General features: G+C 37.9%; 1 protein-coding gene across 1 annotated transcript in view; it reads right to left on the bottom strand.

Moving 5' to 3' along the window:
• abca7 (ATP-binding cassette, sub-family A (ABC1), member 7) overlaps positions 1–18,989 on the bottom strand; it is a 38,475-nt gene that overhangs the window by 14,802 nt on the left and 4,684 nt on the right. Inside the window, exons 6-24 of the mRNA XM_067430776.1 lie at positions 18,717–18,838; positions 17,900–18,094; positions 14,276–14,368; positions 13,231–13,468; positions 12,280–12,419; positions 11,882–12,196; positions 8,318–8,520; positions 8,046–8,222; positions 7,010–7,232; positions 6,673–6,894; positions 6,327–6,531; positions 5,197–5,310; positions 4,879–5,050; positions 4,626–4,757; positions 4,209–4,348; positions 3,713–3,850; positions 3,410–3,630; positions 505–562; positions 141–343 (exon numbers count right to left, since the gene is read on the bottom strand). Coding sequence (XP_067286877.1) covers positions 141–343; positions 505–562; positions 3,410–3,630; positions 3,713–3,850; positions 4,209–4,348; positions 4,626–4,757; positions 4,879–5,050; positions 5,197–5,310; positions 6,327–6,531; positions 6,673–6,894; positions 7,010–7,232; positions 8,046–8,222; positions 8,318–8,520; positions 11,882–12,196; positions 12,280–12,419; positions 13,231–13,468; positions 14,276–14,368; positions 17,900–18,094; positions 18,717–18,838 — 3,311 coding nt within the window. The remainder of the gene's footprint in view (positions 1–140; positions 344–504; positions 563–3,409; positions 3,631–3,712; positions 3,851–4,208; positions 4,349–4,625; positions 4,758–4,878; positions 5,051–5,196; positions 5,311–6,326; positions 6,532–6,672; positions 6,895–7,009; positions 7,233–8,045; positions 8,223–8,317; positions 8,521–11,881; positions 12,197–12,279; positions 12,420–13,230; positions 13,469–14,275; positions 14,369–17,899; positions 18,095–18,716; positions 18,839–18,989) is intronic.

The following is an 18,989-nucleotide window of genomic DNA, read 5'->3' as shown; positions in this document are numbered from 1 at the left end:
TTAAGAGGGATTTCCTCTATTGCCACCAGAGTGGGATTGACTGGCCATTGACGGACATGTATACCACAACCTTGAACTTCAGTGAGGGGTAAATCCTTTTACAGAGAGAATTATCAGTGGGGGAAAACAAACCGTCTCACCTCTTCTAACGTGGTGTCTGACAACCCATAACTGACCACGCCAAACTCGCCCTGCCGTTTGTCCAGTTCATTCAGGAAGAGGGCAAGACTGCCGTCCTCCGAGGCCGCATGGGGCAAGTTGATAACCGCCTCTCTACCAACGTCCTCCACCAGCTGAGCATCAGAGACATACTGCTGTGCAAGAGCCATTAGGGCAGCAACATCTAAGATAGGAAAGTATCAGGGCCCTTAGATAATGTAGGTGACTGGATTTATAATGCATGCAACACCAGCCACTAAAATAGACATTGCGGGCACCGCCGGACAGCTTAGACAATGTGTTAAGATGTAATAAACAACTCCTGTAAGGCAAAGCTGTACCCACCGAATCCATTCTCTTCACTGCCCAGTCCTGTGTCATCGCTTAATGAGGATTCGCTGTCCTGAAACACAGAGAACTGATGAATATTATGCAGGAGAGATTTGTATAACTCAGGGTTTTCAGAGTGGGGATTTGTGAGAAAACTGCAGGGAGTTTGTGACAGAGCATGTGAGCGAAGCAGAACAATGTGACATTCACACACGTGAAACAAGGTTCACTCAAATCCCACTCCGACATGATATTCTATGTACTATAAATTTTACTTTTTGCAATTAATTTCTTAAATAAATATCTCAAATACAGTTGGCCTATAGATAACAGTTATGATATTTGTGGCTTTAAAGCAATATATTGTATAAAGTGGTATAAATAAATGTGATGTGACTTGACTGGAGTGCTGAGTTTTAGAACTTGTGCAAACATATCCACATCGCTGCGATCAGATGCTTTCTTCAGTTCTGTTTTCTCACCATTGTGTTCCTTTTATTATTGAGAGAAAGGATGCAGCACATATTTACATATTCATCTAAACGCCACTCTCAGCAGCAGTAGTGGTGTCAGGGATGTGTACTAACAGTTTACCAGTGCAAAGGGATTTCAAACTTTGTTTTACCCATAAGCAAAGAACAACAAAAAATAACTGAGTATATTACAAAATAAATCTTTGCTAACTATTTCTTCACACTCTCTTTCAATTTCTTCTCTATCTTCATTCCTAACTTGATGTTTACTGTGCATTTATGTACAAGGTTTGCAACTTAAAGGTGCACTATGTAGCATTTTAGCAGTAAAATATCCAAAAACCACTAGGCCAGTGTTATATATTTTGTTCAGTTGAGTACTTACAGTATCCCAAATGTTTCCAACTAGTTGTAAATTTTGAGAAAATTGCTATTTTAACCAAGGACCCGGGACATGTCAGCATAGCGTTTGAGGAAGTCGCCTGTCAATTGCGTCATATCTGCGTTACCCTCGGTTTATTTAGCAGAAGTGCTTTTCTCTTAGCAGTGTGAACATGTCACAGGAAACGTACAGAGTAACGTCATAACATCATTTTAAACACACTTAAATGTATCTATTATGATAAACAGAGCTGCTTTACCTTATACTCATGACCGGAAAAGCGGAAATAGAGGGAATGTATTCTGTATGGAAATAGAGGGCAGGTATTTCTTTAACAATCGCTCCAGCAGCCGTGCTCAGCTCCACAACACTCGGTCCTGTTCTGCTTTATATTACAGTAACGTTAATAACCGCATCAATGAACATGCTTTCAGCCCGTGTCCTATTTTCCACCGGCTGTAAGGTGAAGACCACATGTCCCAAGATACTGTGCTCAAACTTGGCGTCATCAAACTATGCCTTTGTTTTGAATAGGCAGCCTCTAGTGGATGGAAAGTTGCATAGTGCACCAAGTAAAATAATTTTTAAAATCAATGATTTTAGACCTATCGCTTAAAGGCCCTGACATACTTCAAGCAAAAAGGAAGAACAAACTGGTGTTAAGTCATTTCAAACAAAATTAGGTCCACACAAAGTTTGTTTAGAGTTTATTTCGGGAGTTCGAAAAAGCCTGCCAAAGTTAACTATGGAAAAGTTTGCTCCAGATGAACACCTTCGAACTACTATTGGTCCGATGGGATTACGTAATGGATATGTGTGCTCTGAGGCAAACTGTGAACATACTGGAGAGCTGCTTTGTGGTAGAAACTAAAGTTTTACGTTTAAGGGGTTTCAACCAAGCCTGCAGTCTCCCTCTCATTTACTGAAGCTTTCGCTTCAGAGGGAGAGGGAGACTTTTGACCGGTCCCAGTATAGCCGCCCCTCTGTGTTTTCTAATGGACGCGAGGCAAACTAAATAATAAAATTACACTTCAAAAATTTTCCCCCAAAGTTAGTTTATGTCACTGAAGGCAGTTATCATCACGATGATTTCATTTCAGGTGTTCGTTTTAAAAATAAGTTTAGTTTGAGTTAGTTATTTGATGCTATAAAAACGGGGGGTGTGACATCATGATTGACAGCTGAGACTGACGGCTTCTCTGAGTGAAGATGTCACTGAGGCACTAACGGACTTTTTTCGAAATTTTTGGGAGCAGATTAGAGCTTTAGCTTTAATTTCTACATTTCCATAACTGTTTATTTCACACCAACATAATTAATTGTTCTGCTTCTGCGAGAGTGTGGGCGGGCTTTTGATATCGCGACTGTACTTCCTGCTCTACTTCCTGCGCTCTACTGCGCAACTCCGGTCCCGAAATCGCTACTGCGCAGACTCGGTCCCAAGATGTCCACGCCGTGCAAGGGCGCCTGAAAGCTTCAAATATGGCAAGCGGAAACGGATGATGTCGAGTCGTCCATATTTTTTTACGGTCTATGGTTTCAACTGACAAAAGTGTCTAGGAATCTTTGGTATAACTGACGAGTTAAAGTCAAGGTATGGCTAAAAAGATTTTACCTAAAATCAAAATCTTGATTAATTGAACATTTTACCTCGATTGCGAGTATTTAGCTCTTTTTTTAATTTTTTTTTGCTTTCTCTCTCTGGCTACGGAGCTTGAGCGGGTCTGTGTGTGCGTGTACCAGTGCATACAAGAACGGCGATTAACTTATCTGTATAAACTGTGTAATTGTATAAACATGCAATTACCATAGTAATTATGAGCATCCAGATTGTATAAACAAAGATAACTGCTCCTGAATATTTCCGTGTGCCTGCACACTCACTTGAGTGATGTGATTAAAACCAAAATAACCATAATGGGAAAATTACGTCAGTTAGAGGTTCTGAATTTCGGTTTTGATTACTTTTCGATGAATCGTCTAGCCCTAAGTCAAGGCACTCAAGAAGAACTGCAATACACGTCCTGACCCTCTTGGCTTCTGCTTTTCATAGGGGTCATCTCACCTTGCTTACTGCAGTTGAAGGGAGTTTGCCAGTGCTGATGCTGCTGGGTGTCCTATGCATCTCTCTCTTGACCAGGGTAAGGTAATATCCTGTACCAAGATGTGCCTTGAGGAAGAGCGGCGTTCCACAGCAGCACAGCTTTCCCTGAGAAATGATTGCAATGCGATCACCGAGGAGATCAGCCTCGTCCATATAATGTGTGGACAGAATGATGGTGCGGCCTGCAATTCAAAGGGTGTTAAGTCTGGTAGCTGATAGACCAGTAGATTATATTCATTTTCAAAAGGCAAAGCTTTAAAAGACCTTCACGGTATTTGAGCAGAAGGTCCCAAATCCCGCGGCGGGAGTAGGGGTCCACACCAGCAGTGGGTTCATCCAAGACCACAACCTTTGACCCACCTATGAAAGCGATTGCAACAGACAGTTTCCTTTGCATACCACCTGTCAAGAAAGACAAAATAAGCCAGGTAAGTCACAATTTAGAGAACATCATTACAGAAATCGAACAGTGAATTGCTTTGAAATACTGCTGTCAAATCGACTACTCACATCCAAAATAAAAGTTTGTGTGTACTGTGTATAATTATTATGTATTTATAAATACACACTCATTCAGGTATATATTAAAGAATTATAGATTATATTAATATATAAACTATTTATGTTTAATATAAATTATATAAATATATGTACAGTATATACATGCAAATATTTAAATATATAGTATATATTTAAATATACACAATCTCAATTTGACAGCACTACTTATAATAATGCATTAATATATTTGTTAACCTACCTGAAAGGTTTTTAGTCTGCTCGTGTCGTTTGTGTTGTAAGCCCACGTCCTCCAGAAGTGAATTTATCTCTTTCTTCACCTCCTCCATGCTAATGCCCTTCATTCGTCCATAGAACCACACATGCTCCTCCACTGTCAGGCTTCAATGACATACAAGAGAAAAGCAAAAATGTTAAACATATAGTATAGAAAGTTTTTTTTTAAAACGATTACAAAAAAATACTGTGGTAGTACCATTTTTAAATATATCAATATGATATAATATATATAATATAATCAGTTAAAAATAATTATTTAACATAAAAATAACCAGTATACACTATAAAAAACAACAAAAACTTTCAGAGTAGAATTACCAAAATACAAACAAAATTATCACAGTATCACTCTTTTGCTTTTTGCTGACTGGTGCCCTACATGTCAAAGAGGACGTTGTGCTGGGGACAAACACCCAGAGTCCTGCGGATGATGTCCATATCTGTGCGAATGTCCATTCCCTTCACGTATATCGTACCGGCAGTGGGAGGAAACAGTCCTGTTAGAATGGACCTGTGAGTCAAATCATCATAAAGTGATGCCGTTATTAGCTAATCATTTGGTTGAGCATGATAAAGTAAATTAAGTTAAAAATTATGTTAAATGTAGCATATGTGATAATTTAAGGACTCACATGGTGGTTGTCTTGCCAGCTCCATTGTGACCCAGAAAAGAGGTTATTTGGCCCTCATAGAACTTCATGTTAAGGTGATTGACTGCAAGCTTGGCCCCTTTTTTATAAATCTTCACTAAGTTCCTTATAGAAACTCCTAGAATGAGATTTGTTGGTTCTGCTTCAATCCGATCTGTAAAAAATATTAGAATTAAAAAATATTTAATCAAAAACATGGTCTACATATCTTCACCCAAGACTATTAATCCAAATATTTTGTCCTAAAACAAATACTTCTGTATTACAAACTCAGTGTCACTTGGTGTTTGATGATCTTACCATCTGGTTCCTCTCTAGGTGCTGTAGGAATAGGCAACCCCACCTCTAATGGAACTCCACCCCAGTAATTCAGCTGGAAGATAAAATACCACGGTCTGGGGATCCCATACTGACCTGTGAAACACATCCAATTACTGACATTTTGCACACAGAATAATTCAATACAATGAGTGTATTTACACAGACGATCATATACTTATGTTTAATCAGCCAAGAAGTTTTCAAACAACTTCTGTTTGACATGTACCAACATGGTACTATGTTATTATGATTGACCTAGATATTTACCCCACTTTCATAGATATTTACCCCACTTTTGCTTTTTAAATAGCTTTACCAATGCTCTAGCAGTTTACCTTATAGCTGGCTGTGAAACAGGAATGTCTTAGGGTTAAACTCTTTTTCTTGTATTGCCCTATTAATTGGTTTGCACAATGTTTTATTTTATTTTAATAATGATTTTTTTTTGAGAACTATAAGACTTGTAATGTACCCTATTGTTCATAAGTTTTGGGGAAGTTTTATTCTGCAAGGATGCATTAAATTGACAATAAAGACTCGAATAATGTAAAAGATTTCAAATAGCGTAATAATTGAAATGTTAATAATTCAGTAATATCAATAATAATTTCAAATAAATGCTGTTCTTTTGAACTTTCTATTAATTAAAGAACCCTAAAATATCACAGTTTCCACACAAATATAAAGAAATAAAAACATTTTGAAAACATCACACGTTATATAATAAGAACAAGAAACATTTCTTGAGTGCCAGATTTATTTAATCAGAATGATTTCTGAAGGATCACGTGGCGCTGAGAACAGGAGCAGGAGTATTGGCTGCTATAAATTCAGCTTTGCCATTATAGGAATAAATTACGCTTATGTATATAAATTAATATATTATCACAATATTACTGTTTTACTGTATATTGATAACTTTTATCAATAAATGCAGCCTTGATGAGCATAAGAGATTCAGTAAAAGAATCTCACAAACCCAAAACATTTGAATCATTGCGCACATCTACACACTCATGATTGAAACCACAAAATCATGTTATCAAATTAATACACAGCTACAACTACATGTATATAATTTTGCGTTTGCTCACAGAAAGATGCTTTACCTGGAAAAACAGCTTCAATGTACCAAGTGGCCAGTGCATAGATGACAGCATCTACATATAGCATCACAATGGAGGTGGTAAAGTTGTAGCTGTCTCCTTCCATGGGGCTGGATCTCAAGTTGAACCACTGGATCCCCACACCCTGCTCTTCATACTGAGAGAAATACTCACAGCCAAAACCAAAGGCCACTGGAGACAGGAAGCTCTGCAGGGAAACAAGTCATTGATTCAGACATCTGAATTGCAGGGTTTGTTAGGAACAGACTGAAGTTTATGCAGTCATTTTATCTAATATATAAATCTATATATGTGTTGTGTGAAGATGTGTGACAGCAGAAGCTCTCACCGCTAAGATCCTGTGTGTGCTGGTTAGATATTCTCTCCAGGCCAAACAAAGCACATATGGCAGGTAAAGGGTGAAGTAAATGAGTCCTCCACATGCTGCTGCCAGGTTAGCACGTGAGAAGAATGTGCTGATGAGGAAGCAAAGCATGATGGTGGCTGTAGCAAACGCGGTCAGGAAGAAGAAAACAACAGCCGGGTCACTGTAGGGTAAGATATCTCCCCACTGCAGGAGAGAGAAGAGAGACAGAAACAAATGGCATATTTATTTAAATAAATCTTTTGATAGAGAAACTTTACAGAAGTGTCATCAAAGAGCACTTTCGCCCAACTTTATTCACCTTAAGGGCGGCGATAAGAAGTCCAGCACTGAACAGGAAGGGCAGGTAACTGCTGATGAACCAGCTGAGCCACAGCATCCCAGAGCTCAAGCCCATGATACGCATCGTCTCCTTCAGACGAGCTTCTTTCTCGTAGACCACACCCTTTATGATCATAGCCACAGAATAGATCCAAGCCAATGTCATAAACAGAGGCAAAGAACGATTCAGGACACGTATGAAACTAAAAAAAAATAGACAAAAGGTCACTGACAAGTTAAAAAAAAAAGAAGAAAAGATTTTGGAAATGTATGACTCAATATCAAGTAAAAAGTAATAGTATTTTTTCCTTACACCTTGAATACATACACAGTCACCATCATTTTTAAGAATTTTAAAAGTCATTAAGAGTTTGTTTTTGAAAGAAGTCCTTATGCTCAACAAGGCTGTATTTTTATGCTAAAAATACAGTAAAAAAAAAAAGTAATAGTGAAATATTTTTACAATTAAAAAAACTATTTTCTATTTGAATATATTTTAAAATGTAATTTATTCATGTGATGCAAAGCTGAATTTTCAGTCACATGATCCTTGAGAAATCATTCTAATATGCTGATTATGTGTTCAAAATCATTTCTTATTATTGTCAGTTGTGCTGCTTAATATTATTGAGGAAACCATGATACATTCTTGCATGAATAGAAAGTTCAAACAGCATTTAAATTAATAATCTTTAAAAACATTATAAATTACATTATAGTCACTTTTGATCAATTTAATGCATCCTTGTTTTATCTTCTATACGTTTAAAAAAAAATTTTTAAACAAATATTAATAATTCATTTTGACTGGAAAATATGACATTTTACAACCTCAACCAATCTTGCTTTATATGGTATGTCATAAAAAAGTTAATAATTATGAAATAATATTTATTACTATTAACATTAATTATAAAAGAATGCATAATAATGAACATAAAAAATCTTAGCGATGGATTTAGCGCAAAATGATTGGTGTACATTGTGGAACAACGTGGTGAAACAAAACAACTCACACATCATCAACAAAGCAGGGGTAAGGCATCTGTTGCACGTATATGCCCGTGTTCGGCTCTTTACCAGTGAGCAAATGTGTCACAGCTCTCTCAACTAAATCTTGTACATAAATAAAACCGCCCCAGACATAGCGGAGGTCGCTGAACGGTTCAGCAGCCGGGCCTGGATCCCAAAATCTGTCAAATGATAAAACATGATTTCAGCTTTAAACAATTGACCATGGAAGCCCTACATAATAAATGTATCTGTGCGTGTGGACATTTCAATATACTTGTCTTTGATCTTGTTTGTGCGGGTTACATCATCTATGTCCATGCGGATCTTGTACTTAACATGAGGAGGCAGGGAGGATGAAGAGTTTGGGAGGAGGAATACGATTCCGGCCCAAAACTGACGATCTTCCAGAAGCTCCAGGGCTCGTTCGACCAGCTCACCCTCCGTGGCCAGACCCTCAATTTTATTCAAAGAGAAGCACTGGAACAATAGAGGGTATAGACAGACAGTGATCAATATTAATGATGTGGACTTTTGGTTATTTGTGAACATCTGGTTATTTATTACTGGACAATTTATGAGGTTGAATTCATCATTCAGTCATAATTCATAATTTGTATGCCAAAATTCAATGCTAATGTCAAGGATTAGTAAAAAAGTATAGAGGTGGTGCAGGCAACTATTTGCAGTTGATTTTTTTTAAATGTGCATCAATAGAAAAAAAAAGAATTTGTGATGATTATCTATTAACATTCAGTTGTTGAAAATATGATGAATTAATGTGTAAAAAGATGTAAAAAAAAAAATGATGGAATTGTTTTACATGCATGAGCTCAAGGCTAGATTATTGTAATGCTCTACTGGGTGGTTGCCCTGCTTGCTAAATATACAAACTCCAGCTGGTCCAAAACAAAGCAGCTCGAGTTCTTACTAGAACCAGGAAGTATGATCATATTAGACCGGTTCTGTCCACACTGCACTGGCTCCCTATTAAACATTGCATACATTTTAAAATCTTGCTTATTACTTACAAAGCACTAAATGGTTTAACTACTTAAGCGAGCTTTTAACACATTATACTCCATCACGTATATTGCGGTCTCAAAACTCTGGCCAGTAGGTGTCTCCTCTGAATTTGCCTCACAGATACGTCATCCTCTATAAACCTGTCTCTGGTGCAACGACTCCAATCTTTTAAATATTCATATTCTTGTGTAATCGACGCGCCATCCTAAATAAACCTGTCTCTTGCCTGATACCCAGAAATTTTGAATATTCAGATCTAATATGATTTCTGACCTGTAAGGTTGCCAGAATTATAATCATACACTGTTTGATAATAGGCCAGAGTAGAACTGGCACCCCGACTCAGTTGGGGACACTACAATTTTGAAAGTTTTCAATTAAAAATACAAATAAAATTAATTACTAAATTAACTCTGTCAACTATAGTACTGATCTGCCAACATTGTCGCTCTATGATAAATTAAAATAAGCTGATAACATCACTGTTTTCTCCAGAACGACTATCAAAAGTACTCAATTAAAAATTAAAATCAGAACTACTAGCCAAATCAAATTTTGTTGCAATATTTTCCTGTTTAACACTGTGAAGCTGCTTTGACACAATCGTCATTGTAAAAGCGCTATATAAATACAGTTGATTGATTGATTGATTGATTGATTGATTGATTGATTGACAAGGACTCTGTCTCTTCCTCATAAACTTTCAATACTACCCTTTTAGTAATTCATTATTTTAATAAGATTAACTTCCTCTTCCTCTTGCAGCAACATCTCTTCTTTACAACCACCCAATCATTTCATAATTAGAAAATCCCACACTACATTTTTTCTTGTTCAGAAAGCCATTTCACATGATATACACCATTCAGGCATAACATTATGACCAAATATTATGTTGGTCCTCCTTCTGCAGCCAAACCAGCCCTGACCCGTCAATGCATGGACTTCACCTCTAAAGGTGTGCTGTGGTATACTTTATGGCACCAAGATATTAGCAGCAGATCCTTTAAGTCCTTAAAGTTGCAAGGTGGGGCCTCCATGGATTGGACTTTTTGTTTTGTTCAGCACATCCCACGGATGCTTGATTGAATTGAGATCTGGGGAATTTGGAGTGCAGGTCAACACCTCAAACGTGTGCTCCTCAAACCATTCCTGAACCATTTCTTCTTTGAGGAAGCAGGGTGCATTATCCTGCTTTAAGAGGCCACAGCCGCCAGGGAATATCATTCCCATGAAAGGGTGTACATGGTCTACAACAATGCTTAGGTAGGTGGTATGTGTCAAAGTAACATCCACATGGATGGCAGGACCCAAGGTTTCCCAGCAGAACATTGCCCAAAGCATCCCACTGCCTCTGCCGACTTGCCTTCTTCCCATAGTGCATCCTGGTGCCATGTGTTCCCCAGGTAAGCAACGCACACACATGGCCATACATGTGATGTAAAAGAAAACATGATTCATCAGACCAGGCCACCTTCTTCCATTGCTCCGTGGTCCAGTTCTGATGCTCACATGCCCACTGATGGCTCTTTAGGTGGTGGACAGTGGTCAGCATGGGCACCCTGACATCTTTCTATCAGAACCAGCATTAACCTCTTGAGCAATTTAAGCTACAGAAGCTCATCAGTTTAGCCATGACCCTGTCGCCGGTTCATCACGCATTGAACCGCTTTTGATAGATACTGACCACGGCAGCCCCACATGATCTGCAGTTTTGAAGATGCCCTTATCCAGTTGTCTAGCCATCACAATTTCCCCATTTTTCCTGCTTCTTAAGGCGGGCGTACACTGTGCGAATTCGGACACTCGGAAGGTCGTGAGATATTGCAGACGCTACGAGTCATTTAATTTGATCATCGCATTAAATCAGCTGGTACACGGCACGACTGTTTGCACCGCGAGCCGGCCGCGATCACACGAGTTTTCATGTAACACAGACACCGGAGCTTTCAATGTTGCTGCTATAGCTTCAGATACAAAAAATAAAGAAAAAATGTGTGAAAATGATTTATTGAAAAGCAGAGAAAAGCCATTCCTTTTAACCGAAACAACCAGAGGGAGAGAGAAGAGTGCACGTGAGAGAGAGAAAGTGTGTGTGTGTGTGTGAGAACGCAGTATGTGGCAGCCACTGAGCTAATAATAGTCATAGATTGAGCGTATGTGATGTGCTTGTGCATGATTTGGCAATAGGGGACAGCCATATGCTGGTAAAAATCGGGCCGACTCCCCGAACTTTTTAAACATGTTTAAAAATTATCGTAAGGTCGGGAGGTGCTCTTAACGTGCTCGGCTCGTCTCGTATTTCCTCTCACACGGTGCGAGCCGCGACCATACGAGCATCCACGATGTCCACGCGATTTCTCCCGAGAAAAAAAAATCGTCTGCGAGTTTGTACGACAGCAAAAATCGCACCGTGTACGCCCGCCTTTACACATCAACTTTGAGGACAAAATGTTCACTTGCTGCCTAATTAATCCCACCCACTAACAGGTGCTGTGATGAAGAGATAATCAGCGTAATTAATTTAACCTGTCAGTCATAATGTAATGCCTGATCGATGTACTTCACAACAAAGAAGAATATATTAAATTTCCAGTTCAGAACTTCCATTTCATGCCAACTTTAAGAATACATGCAACACACATTTTTTTCACATTGATAACTAGTGTCCTGAAACAGATACCAAGCACACACACACACACACACACACACACACACACACACACACACACACACACACACACACACACACACACACACACAAACACACCTTTACAGGTTTAACTGGTCATGATAGGAGCTGCAGATTGGGTACCTTAGTGAGTTCTGACAGAGTATTAAAGGTGTTGTTTAAATCCTTGTATAGATAAAACCAGTTGGGCGACGCTCCATTCATACGGGGTGTATCTGGGTCAGGTGTCGAAAGGAAACGGGAAATGCGCGAGGCTGTCCAAGAGGTGTTTTCCAGACGTAGGTTCACAACTACTGCAACCTCAGGCCTTCTTAAAAGATCCTGCAGAAGCCGAATTTCTACACTGCTCTCCATGAAAGTTTTGATTCTGGGACCAACTTCCTGCCACGCCTCCTGTACATCATTTAGAATCTGGAAGTCCTGAAATGTTTTGTTTACCTGAAGGAACAAGAAAGTCGTAGACATCGTAGTTTTAGACAAAAATTCACATAGAGTGAGGGGCTGAGCGGAGGGGTCGGTACCTCTGACATGATTGTACGGGTGACTGGTGTGTCTGGTGTGTAGAGCAGCTTTCCTATGAACAGTGGTTTGATGCCTCGCCACACAATCCGTGAGAGAGGGTTCGACTCCAGACTTCGAATCAGGTTTTCACAAAATGGAGCTATAAGTAAAAACATCAGACGGGATTTGTTGTAATAAAAAAAATTAAAAACTTTTTTTTACATGTATTATTTACTATATTACTATAATTAATATACTATATATACATACATACATCCTTATTCCTTATTCCACATATATATATATATATATATATATATATATATATATATATATATATATATATTTTTTTTTTTTTTTTTTTTTTTTTTTTTTTCATGGGGGATGTGTTGAGTTACCCCCTGATGCCCAAACTATAGGGAAACAGGAATATTATTCTTTAGGTAGACAGCAAATCAATTCGATTTTCTATTCATAATTCAATTCTCAATTCAGAAACAATTTCTGCAAATTTAGAACGATTAGCTTATATGATGTTTGATCTTGAATTCTTGATTAATAATTTAAATTTATATTTGTGTGTTAAGATAGTATAAATGATTTGAATGTGTCTCAAGAAAAGAAAAAGACACTTAAAGATACTTAAAAATGTATTGCAAGCAACTTGAAACATATTAGCCCAACACAAATATATGTTCATTCAGGCTACTTGGAATGCAATAAAAATGCAATTTGCAGATAAAATATTTTAGAGTTGAGCGTCTCTACATAATTAATTCAAGCATGGAATAATTTAATGTTTATATATTTTAAAATTGAGAATGATACTTCACTGAATCACATTTAATTATTATTTTTTCTTTTTTTTATCAAATCTTGACTGAAACAAATGATTCTTGACTCAAAAATGCATGTTTCAAGATCGATGGATATGCATTGTTACACCCCAATAAATGTGTCTCATGTCTTACTGGTGCTGTTGTTATTTTCAAGGTCTTTCTCCTCTGACATGTTTCTGCCCAGGAAAGATTTGATATCCTGATCTTCATACCAGTTGAATGATGGGATTCTCTCTCCCCCTGCCTCTGGGTGTCCACACATGATTCTGGAGAAGGCACGAAAGCTCTCGCGTGGCAGTGCTAAGCGGTTTTCAGGTGTCAGTAGCCTAATTTCTGAATTCAGCTCTGAGAAACTGGACAGAGAAGAGATCTGAGGGGGAAAAGAGAAACAGATTCATTGCTGTGATGTTAATATGGACCTCTAGCATATTTGCATTAAAGAAATATTGTTTAACTAAGTCAAAACCAGTGAAATGTTTTATTTTAATAATTAAATCATTTTAAACAATTACGATTTTTTTATGATTTTGAAAGAAGGCTCTAATGCTTTTGTTGATCAAAAATATAGTAAAAAACATTTAAAATTAAATAACTGTTCTCTAATTGAATATATTATACAATTTAATTTATTCCTGTGATGGCAAAGCTGAATTTTCAGCATCCTTATTCCAGTCTTTAGTGTCACATGATCAAATCAAATCAAATTTGGGGCTCAATTATTGTTGGGGCTCACTTAATAACTGTTAGTATTATTATCAATATTGAAAATGTTGCTACTTACAGTAATATTTGTGATCTTTTTTTCAGTATTACTTGATAAATAGAAAGATAAAAAACAACAACATGTTTTTAAAAATAGATCTGAATAAAAGTAATAATTTCTTCTTACCCAAACCATAGTTTACAGATTCACCGAATATTAAGCACAAATATCTTCAATATTAATAATAATAAAAAATGTTGCTTTTGTGACATTGAAGACTGGAGTAATGATGCTGAAAATTCAGCTTTGCATCACAGAAATTAATATATTTAAATAAAAAAAAGTTCCTAATTATTCCAACTTTTGATCTTTAGTGATTGTCATGCAGTTTCATAGAGAAAGGAAAAGGCAATAATGTTTCATAAGTACTATAATTGTGAAACTTTTGCATTAATAGATTTAAAAACAACTCACATCATCCATAACTGATGCTAGTTCCCGAGTTACAGAGGAAACAGCCCGGCTGATGAGCCGGAGATCAGCTGCGTTTGCCAGCAGTCTGTCTCTCTGAAAGGAATTAATATTGGGGGGAAAACAGTTCAAATATGAAACTGAGATTTCAGATGGCTTTGAAAAAAAGAAGCACATTATCATTTAGCATGTATATAATTCTCTTCCAGGAAAACAGCCCAAAAATACAGCTGACTCATAACGCCACACTTTGTCCAATCAAATCAAATTCTCTCTAATGAGAATGTCCCTCCTCCTGATACCACCTACTTCTGACTAGCATTAGGAAGCAGCATATCATTTTCAAAGCGATGACATAAACTAAATGCTATTGGCTATTTAAAAAATAGACATGCTTCTTGATTCTTTGTTTTTGACCACTATCCCTGTAATTACTGATGGGAACTTTTAAAACACTGCGTCATGAACTTTACAAATGTTTTGTTTTTTGTCAATCTGGGGGGTTGACAAGACAAGACTTTTATACACCATACTATTTCGTACCTTGGTATTAAAACATCTTGATGGTTTGCTGCTAGAGGGCATTGATCTGGTGAAGCCATGAACCATTACCCAATATACATCTAGTTCTATCATGACACTAGTCTAGATGGCACAGGCCACATGCAATCTGTAAACATTCACATCATTTACCACACAGCTGACTGGCCTCTGTTAAATTTTGCAGCTAATGAGCTTGCTTGCTGTCTGGCTCAGTCTTCACTGTAAAGCTTGAAACATTTCGTCGTTTTCTCGAGGTAGCAAGAACAAGAACAAAGTTCGTTCTGGCAGTATATTCCATACTTCATGAGAAAAGCAGGTGCCGATCATCTACGTTTCTCTGCATTAACCCCGCCCACTTTAAATGTCTGACCAATCACACAATAGTTCTCGGACACCCGCAAGAAAAAAAGTTCTGCTCAGGCGATGTGTCGAGAACAAGCTGCGAGAACTCCCAAACCAGCGCTGCGAGAACAAAATGTCGTAATTTTGTTCTCGCAGCCCTGAGAGCGAGAACTTTTTTCTCTGTTCTTGTGGAGTATGTTGCAGCCTTAAGTTGGTCTTGCAGAATGCTCTCAAACCCTCCACCTCCCCCATCTCCACTTGTCTATATCTTCTACAGGATTTATGCATATCCAGCCATTGCTTGGGACACATTTCATTAGCATTCATGTTTGTTCAGTAAGTTGCAGTGACCAAAAGTGACTACGTTCACATGGACAGCAGTTATCTAATTTTTGACCTCACAATTACACACTTTGACAATATTCTGATTAAGGTGTTTACATGAGTTTCTTTTAGAATATTCCGTTCCTGTTCCAATTTTACGTTATAGAGCCTAGATCGATTAATGGCACGTCATTACGTCCCCATGCCACACTACACTGTCCGACATCCAATCATAGCGTGACTTTGGCTGGTCTGTTAAAATTGAATGGGCTTCGGAAACCCTTTGTAACTTCACCTGCCAGTGTTGATGTTGGACAGTGTTACTTTACATATAAAGTTTTTTCAAATTCTGTTTTACTGGCCACAATATTATTGATGATTGTTGAGGGGAGCACTTTTGATTAATTTTCAAAAAAGGCAAGGTCCAACCCCCAAAGCCTTCCCCTCTGCACTTGCCTGGTGTGTGTAACGTTATGTGTCCTGTCACAAAATGCGGCGAAATCTCCGTCACAAGGTTAATAGTCAGATTAAGGTGTGTACATGTCTGTAATGTTCTCTGATAATGCACACGTGCGATGTGTCAGGTAAACAATGCGAGATCACACCCGCGTCAGACAGGTCTTCTCACGCGAGACTTGGAATTGTTATTAAAATTGATAAACTACACAAATATTGCTCCAAATTGTCTGTGCGCTGATTCGTGGAGAAAAAGAAAAAAGATTATGGTGGAAGAAATTGCTGGAGAGACAGAGGGAGCAAGGATTGTGTTCTGCAAAGAGGTAAATTACAAAAAAATAATTTTGTAATGTGCTGCTGCTGCGGCTGGATGTGCAAATGTTTGGGCTTTGTTTCTGTTTGATAGAATTGTAAATATATCTATTAAAATACTGATAATCTGTGTATAACTCCTCCCTGAACCTCCCTCTGCCCTGTATCTCACTCTCTCATTGGCTGTCGGTCATCACCGATGTAATTTTCAGTCAGAATACATTTCACAAAGCAGGATTATAAATCGCCGACAGGTCCAGATATTTACCCATGGCAAATATCTCACGGGCATCGGCGATTCTCTCTGATCGCGTTTTTGATCATTCACACTGCGTGATTGTCACTTGCGTGCACGAGCACCGATTTGCCTATGATTTCTGGCATTTGTCGGCGATTTTGCAAAACCTGTCGGCGAGTCAAAATCGGGGCAGTGTGAACTAGGCTTTAATCAGAGTATTGTCTTATTTAGATTAATATCGGAGTATTGTTGTCCATGTTAACATAGTCAGTGACATACCATGTTAGTTTGAAGGGAGTAAAGCCTGTGTTTAGGCTATTAAGGAAATTTAATTTAGCCAAAGAAGAACTTTTACTAAATAAATCTTCAAAAGCAGCCTACTTCAGTGTAATATGTTACCATATAATCACGCTTAATGGAACACGCCGACTTTTTGGGACTTTAACTTATTCACTGTATATCCCCCAGAGTTAGAAAAGTCCATACATACCATTCTCATCTCTGTGCGTGCCATAACTGTCTGATGCACCTACCTTTAGTCTAACTTAGCACAAAGACTAGAGGTAAACAGCTCCATCTAGCCTACTGCTCAATAAGTGACAAAATCACACAAACTTTGGGAACTTTACTGCCGTACCATGGGTGCAGCAGCACAATGATATTACGCAGCACCTGAAAATAGTCCCCAGCACGCTCTCTGTGCAAGCAGGTTGTCACGTTGGTCATGTTGACAGAAGTTAGCCTATTTTCAGGGGCTGTGTAATATCATTGCGCCGCTGCACCCATAGTACGGCAGCAAAGTTCCCTGTTTTTGAACTGTGTAGTTTCACGTGAACTAGTCCAAGTGTAGTTCCTAGACACAGCGGGTCTAGAAAATCGCAACTTTTCAATGTCCATCAGCCTTAGCACACGATTTAACAATACACATCACAACATGTAAATAGGAAAAGGTTGGCATTATTTTGTCACTTATTGAGCAGTACGCTAGATGGAGCCACTTACCTCCAGTCTTTGTGCTAAGCTAAGCTAGCGGTGGGTGCGTCAGACAGAGTTATGGGATGCACGGAGATGAGAATGGTATGTATGGACTTATCTAACTCTGGGGGATATACGATGAATAAGCTAAAGACCCAAAAAGTTGGTGTTCCTTTAACACTGAGAATTAGAATAGTTGTAATGTGATGATCAGGTGGGAGTTGAGTGGGGATATTTAAATGAGAGGTTTGGGTGGGTGGCATCTCTCAGTGAATGTAAAGAAACTGCACCTCCAAAATCTTCGCTGTGGTGTTTTGATCACTTTGAAATAGTGAATAATATTGTAAAACAATTGGTTCAATTTATTTGAAATATTGAAAAGCGTCGTTTCTCCCATCACTAAACAGAAAAAATACGGAAATCATAAACAAACTAACCGTAACTATCTTGCTGAAGTCCAACTGTGAAAGAAAGATCTGCTCTGCCTTCTGCATTACATCTGAGGGCACAGCACAAAGCGCCTCCTGGAGTTCAGGGAAAGAATCTCCCTCCTTAGCAGTGAGGTAACGACCCAAGAGTGAAGCATTACAGACGATTTCAGACAGACGCATTCCTCCACCTGCTAATGCAACCTTGTGGACAAAACAAGTAAAACAAAATGTTCATGTATCAGTTTACTATAAACATTTCTGAAAATGTTAAAGTTGTATTTTGACAGTACATCTAAGTGTAGTTGGATATATACAGAGATGGGACTTGATTCTGTTCATTGGTTGCTGATTGGACTTAAACGGACTAAATGATTGAAGTCCTGCATACATAACTAGACAAAAGTCTGACATTTCACCAGAAGACATTATGCTATTTTTTAATTAAATGAAGAGATAAAAAAAGATAAGATCAACAGCATAGATTTAGAAAATATAAAGGGCAAATTTTCATTTCATCCTGACTTTAAAGTCAAGATGAAAGGGAAGTAGTGACAGGCCTTTTTTTCTCCATATTGTTACGCATTTGACTGAAATGGATTATATCCACACACACACACACACACACACACACACACACACACACACAAAACTTTCACTTACAAAATTAAAGGGGCAGGGGCTCAATCCCACCAAAGGGCAAGAACAAAAAACAATGCTTGCACTGTCAAGTTGCATTCAGGTCATTAGGCCAGCTCAGAATAGTTTTCCAGAGGAGGATTATTATAAGTGAACTTCGGAAAGTGGAAAAAATATTCTTTCTTACCACTTGGAGGTTCAGTCGTGCCCTCAGTAACTGATCAACAGACGCTGAGGAGATGCTGGTGTTTGTCCGCAGGAAGGAGGAGAAGCTTTCATTGGCTCTGAGATACTCTCCAACTGAAAGATCTACAAAAACAGTGGGCTTATATATATATATATATATATATATATATATATATATATATATATATATATATATATATATATATATATATATATATATATATATATATATATATATATATATATTATACACATACATACAAAAATGTTTTGT

The sequence above is a fragment of the Pseudorasbora parva genome, chromosome 22 (genome assembly GCF_024679245.1).
Source record: "Pseudorasbora parva isolate DD20220531a chromosome 22, ASM2467924v1, whole genome shotgun sequence".
NCBI classification, from domain to species: Eukaryota; Metazoa; Chordata; class Actinopteri; order Cypriniformes; family Gobionidae; genus Pseudorasbora; species Pseudorasbora parva.
This window is presented reverse-complemented; position numbering and strand designations above follow the sequence as displayed.